Below are 21412 nucleotides of genomic sequence, written 5' to 3' on the forward strand. Positions count from 1 at the left end.
TGTTATTATACAAAGTGAAAATTAAGGGTGAATTCACACCATATAACTTGTTCGCTATCACTTCTTCCAGTATTTTGTGCTTTAAATACGCAATGTGCAATTATTTTTCGTTTATATATTTATATTTGGGCTACAGAGTAGCCCAAAAGTCTGGAATTGGCTAATTATTTCGTTAAGTGTTAGTCCTAATTGTACAAAATTTAAAGTACAACTATTTTGAGTTACGGAGATTTCATATTTGATATTTGCAATGTTGCCAGATTTGCCGTTTCTCTTATTTTATTAGTAACTTTGGTTTTTCAAATTTATCACCCTGTATATTCAATCATTATTGGAGTCTCCTATTCAATTCGAGTTCAACCATATGTAAAATGTATGATTTTACTTAGTATGGAAGCTCTTAAATGCATAAAACAGAAGTCTGGCAACGCCTAATTGTCTCAATAAGTTTTTTAATTTTAACTACTTTCAACTACATTAAAACGTACTAATTGATAGATTACAATATTTTTTAACATAATGGTTATTTTATCAAGTATTTAAAATGTGCTCCATTTGTGAGTTGACAGTACCCTAATCGATGGTAGAATGCATCTACCACATTTCTCTATGATTGTCTAGAAATTATTCGAGATTCATCCATAATTCGTTGCGTTAGCTATGCAAGATTTGCAGGTTTAGTTTTGTAAACTGAATTTTTTAAGTATCCCCAAAAAAATAATATTTAGGATTGAAATCAGGTGAACGTGGAGGCCATTCCATTGTACCTAGTCTACCAATCCATCTTCCGGGAAATATCTCATCTAAATAACGCCGAACATTTACACCAAAATGAGCTGGAGCTCCATCTTGCTGAAACCATATCTGATTAAAATTGGCCCCAAACAAATTTCTCAGTGTAGGTACAATTTCATTTCTAAGTAACATTTCGTACCAATCTGACGTTAAATTTCTTTCAATAAAAAATAGCCCAATTAACTAAGTACCTACTATACCTGACCTTACATTTAATGTTTGTGGTCTTTGAGTATGGTTTTCATGCATCCAGTGTAGATTTACATCACACCAATACTTTAAATTGTGTCGATTTACACTTCCACACAGTGTAAAGGTTGCTTCATGGGAAAACATATTCTGTTAACGAAATTTTCATCATTTTCAATTTTATCTAAGTAAACTTTAATCTACGATCGAAGTCATCTTCACTTAATTCTTGCAATAACTTAATTTTGTATGGTTTAAATTTATTCTTACGTAATACAAGTAAGACTGAAGAACGACCTACATCATGTACTTGTGCTACCCTGCGTGAGGATGCATGTGGATCTTCAACAAAACTTTGCATTATATCTAAAGTTTTGTTTTGGTTCTTTGGTCTACCTTTGGTTCTTTGGTTTTTTGGTCTACCTGATCGGTATCTTTTACTTTTCCAGATTCCTCAAATCGATTTACAGTTTTTTGTACCGTCGCCTTATGAATAGGAGAACGGTTTGGGAAAGTATCATTGAACAAGTTGGCTACTTCACGATAAGATCTTTTTCTGTCACCGTACCCTCTCATCTTTAAAATAGTAATTCGTCCTTTTTCGTTAAGAGGCAATTTATAGAAGCAATTTATCTTACAGGACTTTTCGAAACACAACTACTATCAGTTTTAGTTAGAGATAATGCAAACACTCCTGACCACGGAGCAGTAGACGAAATTTGGTTTAGTCCCCACTTCCATACGAAACCCACTGTACTATGCAACGTAAAAGGTAGAACGTTTCAGTTTGGTTAGTATAATTCCACTTAAAATAGAACCTTTCTGCCTTTACGTGAATTTTGACTCCTCTTTCGCGCAGCTCCATGGTCAGGAGTGTTTGCACTATCTCTAATAATTTAAATGGTGAACACATGTCAAAATCACAGCATTCTACATTTAAATATTTAAATTTATTAAAATCTACATATTTTGCACTGTTTTACGTGTTTAAGACCTTTCAGACTACATAAAATCATAAGTGCTACATATGGTTGAACTCGTATTGAATAGGAGATTCCAATAATGACTGAATATACAGGGTGATGAATTTGAAAATCCAAAGTTACTAATAATATAAGAAAAATGGCAAATCTGGCAACATTGCAAATATAAAATATGGAATCTCTGTATCCCAAAACAGGTGTACCTCAAATTTTGTAAAATTATGACTAGCAATTTACGAGATAATTGGTTGTTTACAGACTTTTGGGCCACTCTATAAACAAATGTGCCTAAGAAATGGCCACTTATTACTTACTCTCTTTCATTACCAAACCAATTTTAAATTTTGAAGACAAATGCGATAATCATATCTAGAGATTATACAATGTTTCAAGCAAAGTCAGAAATTTTGCTCATGCTTTGATTTCACTAGATCACGATTACTTCTTGTCACTATTAGTACAAACTAAAAAAATTGCACGTAATATAAAATATGGATGTTATCAGGTGTGTCACAAAAACTGTGGTATCAAAAATTTTCAAATGTAATGAATATACAATTATGACACTTATGAACTAAAAAGCACAAGATCTACATAGCAAACTTGTTTTTGTAACCCGTTTTCCGGAAACGTCAATAATTCCACCGCCATTTGGCAACACCTCTACGCCAAACCCATACGAAAAGTTGCCGGATTTACCGAACTACATTTAAATTTAAATTCAAATCACGGCCTAAACCGAGCGAGACGAGAAAATAATGAAAACCGCAATGTTCACGCGAAAATTGGTGTGAGTTTCCATGGGAAACTACCCATCTGGTTAATAAACGTCCTCTGGGGTGTCAAATTCAATCGCTGATGTTTTATTGGGGTATTTTGAGCGTGAATTCAAAACGTCACATTGCAAGGGGAAGTTAGTAAAACAAACTCGGCGATGAGTCTAAGGGAAAGATCGTGTAGCAATTTTAAGTTTGATTTGGTGCAAGTTAGGAAAGTATACGCTACATTGCCGTTAGATTTGAATCATCTAATCATCTTCTCTAAATTTCCATTAAAAAAAACTGGAATTCAGTACAAATATCTGCAGTGTGTTTTTGGGTCCTAAATACAAATCTACTAAACGTAGAAACCCACAATTCAGAAGAGTGATATCATAGTTTAAACGCGGAATATCCTCAAATTTAAATGTACACAGCGGCCCTCGAAAACTGCCTGTTTTCTCGATTGCAATTTGCGTTTCCTCATAAGAAATTACAGAATATATAAAGTAGTATATTTATCTGTGCTTCTCTATAGAAAAACTGACCAGGAGTTGTCGTACAGTGTAGCCAAATCTTGTTCACAAGTAGTAATTATGGTCATACAAAACCTGTATTCTTCCACGCAGCGATTATTACCGTCATAAAAATACCAAAAAACATGATTTTTTCAATAGTAAAAATTAAGCACAAAATTGTAATAAAATAAATTTTATTTATATGTTCCGTTTCGTTACGTATTTAAATTTATAAAATAAAAATCGATATTTTAAAACATTATTTTTCAATCGTTTGGCAATGTTGGAATTAGCGAGGGAACTCCGTTTTACAATTCGGATCCAGACATGCAGTAAAACTAGTTTTTATTATTTTTTGCCCAAGAAATGAACGAAGAAAACATTGGTGTTTCTATGGGTAAATAGTGCATGTGTTTTTGTGAGTATATTTTATGTGATAAGTTTGTAAACTTATTGTTGTCAATACTGTTTTATCAATACTGTATTGTAGTATTGATAAAACGTGTTATTGATAATAAGAGTGTTATAGTTTGTCGTTTTATAGTAAATATTTAGTTATATTCTTTGAAATTATTGTATATATAGTATACATCCAGATTATTGAAATACAATGGACGAAAAACCGAGTTGTTCCAAGAGAAGACAGCAAAATTCTGATGTTGATTCCAAGAATGAAAAGCCGCAAAAGAGACGGAAAATGTTAACGTCCGAAGAGAAGGTAATGATACGAAACGTTTATGAAGGAATTGTCGGCAGAAAAATGGCATTAGACGTTAGCCAAGCGGTCGACATTTGTAGCAGTTTAACAAAAGTGTCCGTTAGCTGTATGTATCGTGTACTTAAAAATAGATCGGAAAATAAAAAGCAAGAAAAAGGTAAAACTAGAGGTAGGAAAAGCATTGTTTTGGATGACGAGACAAGGAATATTATACGTCGAAAAATTCATTCATTTTATTTTCGGAGTGAAATTCCAACACTGAAAAAAATTTCTCAAGAGCTCGAAAATGATGACCCTTTACCCAAGATATCTCGTAGGGTCTTAATCAGGACCATGCACGAAATGAACTTTCGATACTTAAAACGCAACAGAAAAATTATGCTATTAGAAAAAAATGAAATTATTCTGTGGAGAAGAAAATATTTAGAAGAAATACGAAAAATTCGCAGCACTGGATGCAAAATATATTATTTGGATGAAACCTGGATTAACCAAGGTTGGAAAAGGTCATACAGTTGGAAAAGTTTGGCAAGATTTAAATGTCAAAAGTAAACGCGAAGCATTTATAGAAGGCTGATATACAGGATTAAAAGCTCCATCAGGAAAGGGACGGCGTTTAATCGTCACCCATATAGGAAGTGATACAGGGTTTCTTGATGATGGTTTTCTTCAATTTGAGTCGAAAAAAACAGGTGATTATTAAAGAAATTGAAAGGGAGGATTCAACAATGGCTTACAGAAAAGGGGATTGCATACGAAGAATCAATGCTCAAAATTTAGCTCCTTGACATTGCACGGTTAAGGAAAATTGAATATCTTAAATATGCTGTAGATGAAACTGCAAAAGATTATGGTGTCAAAGTTCTGCGTCTACCACCTTATCATTGCGAACTTAATCCCATTGAACTTATCTGGGAGCAAGTGAAAGGAGAAGTAGCACGCAATAACAAAACGTTCAAATTAAACGAAATTAAGAAACTTTTGATTCAAGCAATCCTCCATGTACCTCCAGAGAAATGGGCTAAATGTATAGGCCACATAATTAAAGAAGAACATCGTATGTGGGAACTTGGCACTTATATAAAAGTTTTACTAGAGCCAATTATAATTACACCAGGTGGTGAAGATAATGACAGCGATAGCAGCACTGCATCTTCAGGTTTAGACAGCGAATAATATTTTCTAATAGTTTAATAAGAACATCAGCATAAAAAAAACCAAAAACAAAAAAAAAACGAGAAGAACATAGTAAGTGTGTATAGTGTTTGTGTTTAAACACATCAAACATTATTTTTATTTTGTTTTTATAGAATTTTATTTTGTTTTATAGGATTTTATTTTGTTTTGTTTTATACTGTTTAAGTGTTTTGTTCATTTTATTTAATAAGACAATATGGCTCTTGGCGAACACCCATTTAAAAAAAGTATCGCGCCACAAGACATACCTCTGGGGTGGTGTGGTCTTAAAATTTGTTTTAAAAAAATTTCATTGTGTAACTCTTTAAGGACGGGTCACGTCAAAAGACGTTTTAGCGTAACTTCCGCGACAGCCGGTTGGTATCGGTAAACTTTCTGCAAAATTACTTCTTTTTTATAGCCTTTTGTTTGTGGCATTCTGTATTTTTAGAGGAATGTAGGGAATGAGCCACAAAATATTTATTCATATGTTTATTTATTGACGTTTCGATCTCTATATCCAGAGACCGTTTTCAATTATACAAATGATAGTACTATTTATTTTCTATGGCTTTTCGCTTGTCGTTCTGTATTTTTAGAAATGATGTTGGGAATAAGCCACAATATATTTATTCAAATGTTTAATTTACGGACGTTTCGATCTCTATAAAGAGACCGTTTTCAAACATACAAATGACAGATATATTTATTTTTCTATAGCTGCTTGTTTGTGGCATTCTGTATTTTTAGGGAGAAGGTTGGAAATAAGCCACAATATATCTATTTACATGTTTAATACATTGACGTTTCGATCTCTATTCCGTTTTTAAAGATAGAAAAAAAAATAAACAATATAAGATTATAAAAATATATAATAATAAACAAATAAAATAAATATAACTATCATTTAGATCTTTGAAAGCGGTCTTTGGATATAGAGATCGAAATGTCAGTAAAAACTTGTAAATAAATATATTGTGGCCCATTTCGAACATTAATATTTGAAAAATAAAATATAATTAACTTTAAAATAAAAGTAAGTGTACGTCACTGGATTTCCAAACAGCTTTCCGCATTTCTGGCCCTTTAAACGATGACTCACTCTCTCAAATAGTGAAATTATACCAGAATGTATGGAACAGATAGAAGAGCTTACCTTAGTCTAACGTATGCAACAAAAATTAAGGATAATGCAAAAAATCCTGTCTATAGACATACTTTTACTGATAATTTCCTAAACCTCAATGCAAATCACCGTTCTGTTAAACCTTTATAAAAAAGAATAAAAGACCATTTGCATATGTTTGATATTATCATACCTGAATGTCTTCTATACACATATGACCATAATCCACCTTGGATTCAAAACGTACCATCATATAACTTTGAACTTACGTCATTTGACAAAAACTCAACTAATTATGATTTAATTATTTTCCATTTTAAAAAAATCCTTAGTCGTTATAAAAATTATGCACAGATATACACTGATGGTTCAAAATCATCCGAAGGTGTGGGAGCGTCTGTGGTAACTCCAGAAAAGGTCCTTAAATTCAAACTATTTAATGTTAGTACTATCTATACAGCTGAACTGTATGCTCTCTATCGCGCCATAGAACTAATCAATATGACAACAAACTTCAAATATTATCTTAACAGACTCACTTAGTGCCTTAGATACAAAGTATCAAAAAAAACCAGCTTTAAAAAAAATTAAAACGGTCTTTCTTAAGGCTTAATATTGTTCTGAAGCTATTTTCTTGTGGCATTTTAAAGTAATTACTATTAAAATGGGAATAAGCCACAATTAAAGGTTAAACTACGTTTATTGACGTTTCAATTTCCACTTCGGAAATCGTTCTCAAAATACAAACTAATGTTTTAGTTGAGAACGATTTCCGAAGTGGAAATTGAAACGTCAATAAACGTACTTTAACCTTTATTTGTGGCTTATTCCCATTTAAATAGTAATTACTTTTCTTAAGGCTTATATCAATCATAATGAGATAAATTTCATCTGGATCCCATCCCATATAGAAATAAAAGGCAATGCAACTGCTGACACCATAGTGCGAAAGACGCGATAGTGAGTGACTATACGAATGTGTCGAACTCAAAATTAAAACAAGTGAAACCCAGCATCATCATCATCATCATCAATCAGCCCTGAGTTGTCCATTGTTGAACATAGGCCGCCTCTAGACTTTTCCATCTGCTTCTGTTCTGCGTCTCTGCTATCCAATTGGTCAATGATTCTTTTGAGGTCGTCGGTCCATCGCGTTGGGGGTCTTCCTCGGCTTCGCTTGGCAGCCCGTGGTCTCCACTCAAGCAATTTTTTTGTCCAACTGTCGTCTTTCATTCTTGCAACATGTCCTGCCCATCTCCATTTTTTTTATCGAACATATTACAAGGCAAAAAAAAATGAAACCCAGCACAGAGACATGGAATGTGTTACCTACGTAAAGAAGCCAAGAAATAATAGTAACGTGTCTCAGACTCGGACATACTAGGTTAACGCATGATTACTTAATTAAAAAGTGCGAACCGCCGCGATGTGACAAAAAGGGAAAATAAAGATATTCTTGATATAAATATTGTTGATGTAAAATTTTAGGTAAAAAACTTATAGACAAAAAATCAAATTGTGACCATAAATTATTGTTTAAAAAAACCGCAAGGTAAAAATAGGAGTATCTTTTCATCTATTCGTCATCTAGTAACCCCCAGCTATGTCTTAAAAGCTTCAGATATCTGCGAAAAATTTTGCCGTGAAATCGATGATTTTTGCATAACCAGACTGGGCTATTGGGCAAGATTTAATTAATAAAACTGTGCTCGATATCTGCTTTTAATTTTCAAAGTTCATTTATTCGAGCATTCAACCTTATATCAATTTAAAGAGTTTTACTAAAAAACCAGTATTTGACTACAAAACCCAAAATATCCATATATATTAATACTTTTTGCACACTAGCACTTTTTGTACCTCATACATATTGTCGTCAACAGATGACAACTCTTCCAACGGTCCCCCATTCCTTTTTTCTAAGGAATAAAGAACCAGCGGACTGTATCTTGCCTGTTTTTATTTTACTGATGTGTAAAAGTAAATAGTTGAGGGGTTGGTGTTGGACAAACAGTGTTAATTGATCGTTTTATTTTGAAACTGAGTTTACAGATGCGATTTCACATGAGGCATTTAACTAAGGATAACAAGCAATCACGTTGGGTACATTATTTATAATCACATTTGTTCTAAAGATAAATGTAAAAAATATGTCAATTCGTACCCAATGCATTCTCAAGATTTTTAAGATGATAAAACCGAAACAGAAAAACAGCAGAATAAAAAGAAAAGAGAGGGGAATTAGACAAGAATATAAAGGGATAATAAAAATAAGTAAAAGAGAGGAATGATGATGAGACATGATTAAGAAACACGACATAAAAATAAGACAGGCGATCAAAAGAGTGATAAAAAAAGTCAAGAAAATTAGAAAGGGAAAGAAAAAAACAGAAAAGGAATAAGAAAATAAAGTAGATACTATTTTAATAGGATTAAGCCACAATTGATGGTTAAAATAAGAACAATCTTCCATTCGCCCCTGTCTCTGGCAACTCTTCTCCATGCTTTAACTCCGATGGATTTTAGATCATCCTCTATGTTATCTTTATACCTAAGTTTTGGTCTTGAAAACATTAATAAATTATATTAAATAGCATCCGCAGTAAACTGTAATCAATCTACAGTAATTAGAGTCATTAAGAAGTATGGTGAACAAGGAAAAATCGACGACAGATCGCGTAGTGGCTGACCAAAGAAAACTTCTGTTCGGAATGACGCTGCGTTAAGAAGAACAAGTCTGGCAGACAGAAGTCTTAATTCCACCCAATTGACGAAGCTGTGGTCTGAATCTACAGGTGTAAGCGTATGAACTTCCACTGTGAGAAAAAGACTACTTAGTTTTGGACTTAGAGGATGTAAGGCACGGAAGAAACCACTGCTTTCATAAAAGCAAAAATTGCTCTGTTTGAAATGGACCAAGGAACATCGAATCTGGACGCATAGCAGTGGCAGAGTGTACTGTTTAATGATGAATCCACTTTTAATATTAATAATCATGCTGGAACTGCCTACGTCAGAAGATTTCCTGGTGAAGAATTTTCTCCAAAATGTGTTCTCCCACAACTAAACATCAAACCTTCGTTATGATATGGAGTTGCATGTCCGCTCGAGGAGTTGGTCGCCTACACGTTGTCTCTAGGATGATGAATGCTACCAAATACATTGAGGTACTACAGAATAACATGCTGCGTAGTTTACTTATATATACTGAAGCCTTATAACTGCATTATGATCAACTGGAGCAATTTTTATTAACAAAAAAACATTCAAGGTTACATCGTAAGCTCCATTATAGCATTCACTATGTCATTTTGGTTATTCTTGAGCGCCTTTACTGCTTTAGATCGACTAACATTTGCCTGAGACATGACCAACTCTACATCTTTTTCCTCTACTCCAGATTCGTCAACCTCTTCATCTTCTGATTCTTCAGCTATTGGTGCCACAGATGTGGCTGCAGCTGAGAAATTCAAAGAAGTAAGTCCTGCTGGAGATAATGCAGCTGGTACAACAACCACATCTGTGGCACCAATAGCTGAAGAATCAGAAGATGAAGAGGTTGACGAATCTGGAGTAGAGGAAAAAGATGTAGAGTTGGTCATGTCTCAGGCAAATGTTAGTCGATCTAAAGCAGTAAAGGCGCTCAAGAATAACCAAAATGACATAGTGAATGCTATAATGGAGCTTACGATGTAACCTTGAATGTTTTTTTGTTAATAAAAATTGCTCCAGTTGATCATAATGCAGTTATAAGTCTTCAGTATATATAAGTAAATAAAAATTTATTTTTCAGGATGATAATGCTTCTTGACATAGTGCAAAATTGATTAAAGCTTGGATGGAGAGTAATGAAATTGGTAGGATCGACTGGCCAGCGCAATCTCCGGACCTCAATCCCATCTAAAATTTGTGGCAAAGGATATCAAACATCATTTCCAAAAGCAAATCCACAAATAAAATGAAATTAATCGAATCTCTAATCCACGCTTGGCATTATTGTATTTTCATGGAGGAACTGCAAAAATTAATAAATTCCCTGCCCAAAAGATGTGAACTAGTTATTAAAAACAAGGGCTGGCCTATTAAATGTGATGTACAATATCGTCTTGATATAAATAGCCTAATTTTTCTAATATTGAATAAAAAATTTTCCGAACTACATTTTTACTGTTTCCATTTTATAATATTGTGTTTAAGTGCTTGTTTGATGTAGATGGTAAATGGTTAAAAAATATTTAAGGTAAATGCCTTAAACTTCTTTTTTCATGTATTTGGGGGATGATGCAGGACTTTTTAACAACACTGTACTTTGAAATTACACAAGAAAATAGCTTTCAAACAATATTAAGAAACCGTTATGGGCCCAGCGTTATTCGAAATTTTCGGAGAAACAAAAAACTGGCACACTGTCAAAATTCAATCAAATTTTTACGAAGATGTAGAGAGCAGAACTTAATACCAAAGAGCTTGAAGTTACGTTCAGCATATTCATGCAGAAGGTGAAAGAAAATAAAGATAATATTGAATGAATATTCATTATATATAATATATAAATGAATGATTTTTTTTTATCTTTGTATTAGTTTTTTTCTGTATAAAATTTCGTAATTGTACACTGATTTCATTAAAATTATATTTTTTTTGCTTTGGCACAAATTTTTAATCAACTATTAATGATTTAAATATTTTGAAGACTTCGTTCGTTATATTTTAGATATATCAAGGAGCCTGTGGAAGATTTTTAAAATTAAGGCACAAATATTGTCCATTTTAATTAGAGTGAAATTTCGGACGGCGCTTACAATACCGTCGTCTTATTGTTGACATCCAAATCCCCCCCGACTCCCTCAACAACTCGAAAACCGTGACTTCCTTCACAGAGAAGTTGCAGCTCGTTTCGTTGAGACTGTATCCCAGAAAGGGTAGTCATGGAAACGACCACCCACCACCCCGGTAATCGGCTCAGGATCCCAAACTCGGCTCCGGCGGCGGCGGCGTTTCGTACTCGACATCAGCATCAGCAGGCGGGTCGGGACTAGGGACTCTGGCAATTGCTTTACTTGCACCGGGATATATGCCACGTCACACAATCTGATGGGGCTTTATACGACATTTCTCGAGAAAAGTATTCTCTTTTAGATAGATACCGAGAAAAGGGAAATTCGATATAACTATTTTTAAAAGGAAGCTAGATCTTAGAACTATTTGAAAAGTTTTGAGAGCGAAAATGTAGAAACTCATCGATATAAGTTCAGTGAAAGATATCTTCAAATTGAAATATATATATACAAGAACAATTTTTGTCAGATTATATGTTTAATGCGAAAACATAACTTTAGACAAAAAAATTTGTAGTGAATAACATATCTATTTGCAATTTGTTCATTTAAACAACTTTCTTAATATTGTCTATATTTGTTTCGACATAAAGAACTATTGTTTTCAATTTAGGACAAGGAATTTTTTGATCCGTAAGTAAGAAGATGGAATACGAACAGAACACTCAATGAGATACAAAGTCTATTCGATAATAATGAAACAAGGATATACTACAAATCCTTAAATAATAGCCGTCGAGAATTTCAACCACGATTGAAATTTCTGAAGTGGAAATTGAAACGTCGATAAATTTATTTAACCTTCAATTGTGGCTTATTCCCATTCAAATCGTAGTTATCTCAAAATGATGAAAGAGTTCTTGGTAAAGATGTTGTGGGACCCTAAATGAAAATGGGCTGTGGCGTTAAAGATACAACTTTGAACTATATCAGGTATACACCGATTCAGATATTGTGAAATTCGTTAAAGTGCAGAGACTTACATGTGATGGACACATTTCTAGGATGTCCGATCACGAATACACGAAGAGAATAACATTTTCAAAACCAGAGCGCACAAGAAGTAGATGACTACCAAGATGGAGATGGATTGATGATGTGGAAGAATACCTACAGATTCTAAGGGTCAGAATATATAGGTAAGTTGCCAGGAATGGACAGGAGTGGCGACTGCTTTGTGAGCAGGCCAAGATCCATAACGGATTGTCCAGCCACTTGTGATGAAGATGAATTTTTTGATCCAGTTTTGTTAGAATTTGTTTCAAATTCTACGAAAGGCTACCATAAAGAAATGACTTTTGGCGTTTTCGAAGGATATTTTAGTGAAGTGATGCATTCCTCACCGATCAATTCTGTTGTAGTTAGTAGCAACTATATAAAGGCAGCAGTAGGACAGAAGAAATAAAGGTGGAAGAAGCAATTTCAAAATTAATTTTGTAATTCTTTCGTAATTGGCTTGTTTAGTAGTTTTTTTTTTGGTTTTGTCTAATTTGATTCAAAGTTTATTATTATCAAAATATATTATGAAATAAAAAAAAATCGGTTCCCTGTAAAGTCGGTTTTACGGGCGAAGATTTTACGTGACAACGTCTTTTTCTCGGTAGAATATTTATTGATATGAATATTATTAAATTGCACAATAGGAACAAGGAATTGAATGAGAATAAGAATTGCACAAATTTTAACTATAAAAATATATTTTGTTTACTAAAACATTGTACATGTAAACTTAAACTTAACTAATTTCTATTTGAGTGATTTTGTTGAGGATAGGACGGTGATAGGAGAAATATGAAATGAAAGGAAGTGTTTCTGCTGTAATGTGTCTTGGACGCCAAGAACGCTCGAGAAAGACAGAGACACAAGCACGCACCGATTTAACGCGCCTAATTCTCTAGTGCTGCGCACGCAGCGGACCGATCATGTTTGAGTGGGAGAGAGGCGCAAGGCATTCGCCGGTCCGGCGGGCCTCTCTCTCGTTCGGTGACTCATCGTAACAGACGTGAGCGGGCGTTACACTTTTTCATGAATGACTCCGAGCCACAACCTAATTTAAGACGTTGTCACGTCAAAACTCACCAACTTGCCTATCAAGTATAGCATTCTTGCTTATGATAGTGCCTAATTTAAGACTAGGCGGCCTTTTTGTATATTCCTGAGTATATTATTAATTGTACGTAAAGATCTACATCTTAATTGGAACAGCTGTACTATCCAAATCTACTTGAAGATTTGCAGTTGCTTTTCTAGCCTACCTATCTATCGATACCACCCAAAAATACCGTAGTCATCCATGACATTTACTGTCAAAATTCAAATAACAAACAAGTAATTTTTCTATAATATAAATTTGTTTAATTAAAAAACTTACTGGCTATAGCATAATTTCCAGTTTATTCCTATTTTGCAGGCGTGAATCCCAGAAAGCAAAGGCGAGAAAGAACGACATTCACGAGGGCTCAACTCGATGTGTTGGAATCGCTGTTTGCCAAAACAAGGTATCCCGATATTTTCATGAGGGAGGAAGTAGCCTTAAAGATTAGTCTTCCGGAGTCCAGGGTGCAAGTAAGTAGGGTTTTATTATTGGAGCGTATTTTCTCTACGATTATATACGTGAATATAATAATTCAGAAATCAATATACTTTTCTCAGTTTTGAATTTTTAACGTAATGTATTTGTTTCAAGAAGTTAAAATTTTATTTACAGTTAATTGCTGTGTAATCATAATTTCTGGATGTGGAGAAAATTTATTTTGTTAAAAGATAAGAATGAACTCAATTCGCTCGTCATTTCTAACGCTCGCTGACGCTCGCGTTCCTAATCTTCTAATCAGATCACGACATTATTTTATTGACCATACAATGGCAATCGCCGTGACATGTTACACGTTTCCACCTCTATATTCATTTGATACTAGGTACGAATTGTCGTAATTGTCACATTGACCTTAAAAATTTCAAACAAAGTTCTGAGAGAATAAACAAATAATTAATAAAATGCCTATTACGTTGTATACCGTCCAAGAAAAAGTGCAACTTGTAACATGGTACTTTCAGGGTCATTCGATACGCGAAGTAATTGATTTATTTATTGTTGCCTTCGAAAATAGACCCTCACCAAGTGTCACAACAGTTAAAAATACCAATAAACATTTTCAAACTTCGGGATGTGTAAACATTTGTAAAAAGTGTCATGAAGGTAATGAACCACGTGTTAGACCTGTCGATGAGGAGCATCAAAACAGGAATATTGATATTTGTGCTTTTGTGGAAGCTAGTGAATCCTGCAATAGTGTACAAATTGCTAGGGAAGTTAACGTGAAAGCTAGAACTGTCCAGCGAGTTCTCAAAAGGAATGGGTATCACTGTTTTAAGATACAACCAACACAAGAACTGTTTCCGGAAGATAACTTTAGGTGGATGGAGTTTTGTGAATTTATGTTAAACATCTTGGGTATCCCAATATAGTGATGCCACAACCGTCTGGTTAATATTTGCGCTGTTGTTAACTTTGAAAAGCTTTCACTTACCGCTATCCACTAGCCAAGTTTTAATTTTACCTCGAGAAAAAAGTACTTTCGAGCAGAAATATTCTTGTTTACGTCTTGATTCCACAAAGAGTTCACTAGGTTTTTGCTAGATGGTCTAGCAAATTTGGACTAATTGCAAATTTATGGAAAAATAGAAAATGATTCATATCTATCATAGAAAAAACGGAAAGGAAAAAAAAATCAATCAAGGAAAAAATATCTTAGTGGTATCAATATCTCAGTACCTACATCAACTATAATTTTAGGAAACGAGATTTTAATATTAAGCAAAAATTGATATGGCGCTTCTTCTTCTACTTCTTGGTTCGATCTGTTTAATTCTGAAGCTGCATCTGGTTAATTTCCTGGGAGGAAATTGCCAACTATCCCTCCATCTTTTAGGTGGTCTTCCGGGAGGTCTTGAACCGGGCGGGTTGTTTTCTAGGGCAATTTTTGTGAGTCTATTCTCATCCATTCGTCTTACATTATTGTACCACATCCTCTTACGCTGCCTTCCCCATTTTAGAATATCTTGAATTTTGCACTGCTCTCTGACGTTTTTATTTCTCACCATGTCTCTTCTTGTTTTGCCCACTATTGTTCTTAGGGTTTTCATTTCGGCAACCCTTAGCATCTATTTCGTTTTGTTGGTATCTTCGCGCACTTCTATGCCATATGTCATGATCGGTCGTATGCAAGTATTGTAGATTCTAATTTTACTATGTGTGCGCATATACGGATTTGACCAGACTCGGATCTCCCGCAGACTGAAAGAACTGAAAAAACTGTCTGTGAAGATCATCTTCTGATTCGGCAATAATCTGCGTGACACACCATACCAATTCTTTTGTTGCCCATTCTGTATCCGAGATTGAGAGATGTTACTTTGTTTATAATTTTGCCCATGAGTAGGTTAAACAAGAAGGGGCTTAAAGTGTCGCCTTGTCTAATTCCTCACGGTGGTATTATTATTCTCGGAAATTTTCAGTGAATTAGACTACTGCTCTAACTTTGGCTACATTGTTGTTATTTAGGTTATGGACTAGTTTTGTTATATTGGTCGGTGTTTTATTTTCTATTAATATATTTAGAATGTCTCCCAGGCGAACCCTGTCAAACGCCTTCGTCAGATCAATGAAGCAAATATACGATGGCATGCCGAATTCTATAGCTTTTTCTTTTATTTGTTTTATTATGAATTATGACGCGAAATATCGAAACCAATTTTGTTTTGCAAAGCTTTATATTATATTCTTATATCAATGTGATTCTAAATGTCAGCATTGTTTTGAATGTTCAGTCTTGAGATCCTATAACTTCCGCTTCCATTCTCATTGCCTTTATTTGGTCGTCTTCATCCTTTGTCTAGAAATGTTTTTTCCTTACTAAATCCTACTTAATTTGTTTTCTTATAGTGTCTGGTTGTGTTAGTTTATTATTTATAACTGTTTCAATGATTCTTCTCTTAAGCATTATGAATCCTAAATATCTAGTTTTTCAGTTTCTTTGATTCGTCTTTGTGCCTCTATTTTGACTGCTTTTATATTATTTTTTTCAGTTGTTTATTATCTTATATTCTACCTCAGATACTAAGAAGAAAGACAACCAATTTTTTATTATAAGTGTATACGCTCTCGTAAAAATAGTAGCAGAAAATATTTGCCTCTATCAGCACGAGTGTTCAATCCAATTCCAAAAAACGAACCCAATTCATTTATATTCCCAAGCATGATCGCATCATAATTTTTTATTGCCAACAACCGTCCAATAGCCCCACACCTATTTATCAAAATATAATCTCTTCCGCGTCTAAAAAATATAATGTTTGTAGCTGAAAAGTCTAGCGAATGAGAGGATGCGAACAGGGGTGGTTCCCCATTCAATCGTAACAACCACCGCACTGGGATAACTGTATATATTTTAGTGAATAGAACAACACAATAGGTAGAACATGTAGCGAGGGGGCTGTTTTCCATTAGTTCACCGGATTAACCGAGGGTTGTTCCAGTAAAACACCCCGCCCTTGCTTTCAGAAAACATTCGACGGGCTCCACGTATACCTATAAAACCTCTATTATCGACTTCTGAGGCTTAAAGCAATGGAAAGTGATACAGATTGAAAAAAATTGAACAACTGGCTGCCTTCTGTCACGAGATTTTCATTCATTAATAATTATTTCGCAATGTAAAATATGTAGCACAAAAAACTCAAGGTAAAACATCCTACAAAACCTTTAAAGTTGGTAGAGAGCATACTGTTTTTTATTTTTACGTATTTTTTGAAATTTTAATATATATTGTTGTGATCTGCTTTATGATTTTTTATTATTAATTAACACTAATTTAGTTAATCCAATTATTTATTTAATTAATTCACTAATTTATGCAGAGTCATACAAATCAATTACTATTAAAAATTCTCAGGGTGCCTTCTTAATTTTACTTTAATCAGTTTACTTTATATATCTCTTCTAGTGGGTTCAGTATCTCCTAGTTGCTCATAATCGGGATAGAACAGGAAACGGAACTAACATCAAAACAACATAAATATGCACACAAATTATTATTTATTTTCAATAAGCAATACCATGAATGTTAATAAATAACTTTTTGTGGGCAATTATCTTTCCCAACAAACTCCTATACTCTAAATTTAATTTTAATTACAAACTATCTATTGATCTGTTTTATAATAATATCTACTAAAAATTGACCATATAAAATATAATTTATTCACAAAAAATAACTCTTTGAAACTTGGAACCTTAGTTCGTATGCTTATATTTGATTTTATCTTTAGAATATCTTAAAGTTTTCTTTCATTCAAATTATTTGACTGACCTTTAGTTTTTTACACCAATGATGTCTCCTCTTGATCAAACCACAGTTCCTTGATTGATTATGTCCGGCTACCATCAAATGTTTCTCGTTCTCAGCATCGATCCAAACCGCATACCAGCAAACTACTCCTCCGAAAACACAAGCCCAAGCCTCTTTTGACCGGTACTCTTTATTCACAAATTCTCCTTTCTTTCTCAATTATATCTTGTGGACTATGCAGACTCAAAAGAGGTATTAATCTTCTCGATTTTGATCTGCTCTCAGCTTCCACCTTTTTCACTAACAAACGAAAACACTGGTACTCAGATTGACTACACGAAAACACGTCTTCTCTTCTGGTCTGCCGGTAACATAATAATTTTTTTCAATCTCTACCAGACAACCTTCTCAACTCTCTCATTCCCACCATTCCTTTTCAACCAATCATAAGCATTCATCTTTCCCACTTATTTTCGATTTAGAAAATTTCCAACATGATATTTAAAACAAATAAACTACTTTCACTCAAATTACTTTTCAGAAACCATTAATAGTTTTGCCTTTTTCAACAGAAATAAGTTTCCAAATTCTTGTTATCTCATATCTAAATCTAATTCTTATTTACTTTCGAAAAATGCCCACCGCAAAATACAATTACAAGTTTATTCTTAAATCTATAATTACACGGGTTCCATTGTCCTTTCACTATTCACTCAGTCTTTCACGGAAAAACTCGTCAGGGTCCCGTCACGGAACAATGTTTTCTCTTATTCTAACTATTACAAATAAGTACAGGGTTGTATTTTAACTTATATGTCCGCGGTATATTAAAATAATAAAAAAACTCTTTATTCTATTTCTGATCGATAAACTGATCCATAACAATATTTAAAATAACGCTTTATCCCAAAAATAACTTAATAAGTGAAAAGTTTTTACTTATCTTTAAGTAGATATCATATACCTATTTGTGTATGAATGTACATCCAATGCTTAGGATAAGGAGCCTTGTCTGTCTGTCACGTGCAAGGTCACAGACACTATCGCTCTTAACTCTTAATGACTCAAGCTCAGTCAGTGTTGTATGGTCTACCAAACGGTAAGCTTTATTTAAGTCAGAGTACTTTTAAATTGTGATGTGTGAATAGTTAAACATGCCTCGTAGGTGTCTAAACGATCCCGACACATTTCTTTGTGTGTGTAGTAGGTTAACTTTTAAAACGTAAAGAAGAAATCTTACTCCTTTGATAAAAAAGTGCTATGAACTTTATTTTGGTTGTAAGGTGGGTAACCAGGACAAAAACTGGGTCCCACACATATACTGTGTAACATGCTGTAGACTGTTGCCAACAATTTCTCGCCAAATGCCATTTGCAGTTCCAATGGTGAGGAGAGAACCGACAGAGCATGCCTCAAACTGTTACTTTTGCTTAACAGATACAACAGGGATATCAAGTAAGTCACCCTAGACCTATCACACATAGTCAAGTACTACCAATACCGCCTCCCCCAACGTCACAGAAATTAATGACAAATCCTGAACCAGATCAAGAAGAAAATGATGATGTACGAAATCCTAGTTTTGAGGTAGCTACTGAAGCTTATTTATCAACTCAAAGCGAACTTAATGATTTGTTCGTGATTTGAATTTATGTAAAAAACAAGCAGAATTGTTGAAGTCGCACTTTAAAGGTTTGAATGTACTCGGCAAAAGTACTAAGGTATGTTACCTACTTTAGAGACATACAAGCAGATTTTGAGGATTTTTTCTCCTGAGTAGGAAAGTTAGTGTATTGTTAGTGTATTTCAGCAGTAATGAACACTTTAGGTCATGAAACACTATAAAAGTCGCGATTATTTATAGACTCATCCAAAGTTAGCCTTGAGGCTGTTTTATTTCATAATGGCAACCAATCCCCTTCAGTCTCTTTGGTCAATTCCTCAAACATGAAAGAGACATATGGCAATATGAAACTGATTTTAGAAAATATCGAATATGATAGATACATATGGAACTTGGCGATAGGCTGTTTTTTTTCTGTATTAATGAGGAACTCATATTGCAAATACGTTATTCAAACTTCCTAAACGTAGATTATATACATGGAGGTCACCAGCTGACAATTACAACTAAATAGTCCGAAATCTATGGTCAAAAATATATTGAAATTAAACTGCCAAGGTAAGATCGCAAAAGCCATTACAAAAAGAAATCATGGCCTAAGCCGATATCCCTTGAACCTGATAAGAAAAATAAATAAATAAATAAATAAATAATAGCTTTATTACCCAACAGTTTCCCATTTCTTGGGTAAAAATTTAAGATACATTTTTAATTAGTATACAATCATTAGAAGGTGATACAAAAATATCAAGTAAAAAAATAAGTACAAAAAATAAGTAGGTGAAAAACAAAATAAAGAGTGAGAACAATATAATTAAACAAATCACTACGTATATAAGAAATAAAAAATAAAAAATACACAAAAAAATTAACAATCTAATGTACTCCATAAACCAGTGCGGTATCAACCAGATGATTAATTGAGCATGACAAAATATCACAATGGTTGCATATTTTGTTATAATTATTGCACATAATATAAATGGGTGACTTCAGTAACATATTTGTTCTCGCACGTGGACAAGTAAACACGATAGTCGACCTGGAAGTAATTCTTGGCACATTAAATCTAATTTGACCTAATATATCACTGCAGTCAATACAGTTGTGTAACACAAAAATGAAACCGAAAATATAATTCTTCTTAAGTCTAAACTTACAATATTAAACCTGTTACATAACAAATCGTAATCATAACCATGGACAGGATATACTCCATCAACCTTAAAAGTTAAATATTTTAAAAGTTTCCGTTGTATCTTTTCAATCTGTTGCATATAACATTTATAAATGGGATACCAAATTAAGCTACAATATTCTAGTTTTGTTCGCACCAGCGATAGATACAGCAGTTTAATCGGTCTTATATCGCTAAAATTTCTACAGTTTCTGATGATTAAACCGTACATTTTCATAGCATGGGATACTTTCTGCTCAATATGGTTGTTAAAGGTTAATTTTTAATCAAATATAACTCATAAATCTTTAATGTTATTACATTTTTCAAGATCTGACCCCTGAATTACATAATTAAAATCAACCTTATTTTCCCTTCTAGAGTAACTTACTACTTTACACTTATTGACATTAAGAAAAAGTTTGTTTCTTACACACCAAGTATCTATATAATTTAGATCGTTCTGTAAATCTATACAGTTAGCAATTGTTTTAATTTTACAGTATATTTTAAGATCATCCGCAAAACACAATTTTCTGTTATTGATATCTAAAAATAAATCATTGATATATAATAGGAACAACAATGGACCTCAATTTGATCCCTGTGGAACAACGGATGTAGTACAGATTAATTCTGATATGAAACCATTATAGGATACAAATTGGTTCCTACCTATTAAATAGCTTTCCAGTAACTTTAAAATGTTTCCAGCAAATCCCAAATTTGATAATTTAAAGAGAAGGTATTTGTGATCAACCTTATTAAACGCTTTAGAAAAATCAGTATATATCACATCTACTTGACCTTGTACATCCAAAACATCTGAAATATGAAAAATCTTGAAAATACGCCTGTGGTTGATCCTAAAAAAGTATAACTGCCACAACTGCATATCAAGTTAAAATTTATAAAAAACTTTGTTAAGATAATGTTTTTTTTGTAGTTAAAAAAAAGTTTCCTAGACTAAGTAATGCAAAAATCAAAGAAGGCATCTTTGAAGGTCCAAAAATACTCTTATAAATAATAATCACAAGGAGATTTGATAAAAGATAACAATTTCGAAAACAGACTTAATTATTTAGAAAAAAGTGCATGCATCTCTTTGAAAAATGTGATTAGAAACTTCTTGGGAAAATACAAAGACGAGAATTCCAAAA

General features: G+C 33.4%; 2 protein-coding genes across 4 annotated transcripts in view; both read left to right on the forward strand.

Annotated features, from left to right (window-relative positions):
* The window catches only part of LOC140449381 (uncharacterized), a 262280-nt gene that overhangs the window by 222070 nt on the left and 18798 nt on the right, over positions 1–21412 (forward strand). For 2 of the 3 annotated variants that reach the window (XM_072542532.1, XM_072542530.1), the window contains exon 3: positions 13494–13666. In XM_072542532.1, coding sequence (XP_072398633.1) covers positions 13494–13666 — 173 coding nt within the window. The remainder of the gene's footprint in view (positions 1–13493; positions 13667–21412) is intronic. The other variant, XM_072542533.1, reaches the window with a different exon arrangement.
* Positions 9491–10048, forward strand: LOC140450094 (nascent polypeptide-associated complex subunit alpha-like). Its single transcript, XM_072543530.1, has one exon. It carries the CDS (start codon positions 9630–9632, stop codon positions 9957–9959), a length of 330 nt encoding a protein of 109 aa, XP_072399631.1. The 5' UTR covers positions 9491–9629; the 3' UTR covers positions 9960–10048.

This window comes from Diabrotica undecimpunctata, chromosome 9 (assembly GCF_040954645.1).
Source record: "Diabrotica undecimpunctata isolate CICGRU chromosome 9, icDiaUnde3, whole genome shotgun sequence".
Lineage (NCBI taxonomy): Eukaryota > Metazoa > Arthropoda > Insecta > Coleoptera > Chrysomelidae > Diabrotica > Diabrotica undecimpunctata.

Coding starts and splice junctions, on each gene's coding strand:
- LOC140450094 (XM_072543530.1), top strand. CDS start 9,630: ATGACCAACTCTACATCTTTTTCCTCTACTCCAGATTCGTCAACCTCT.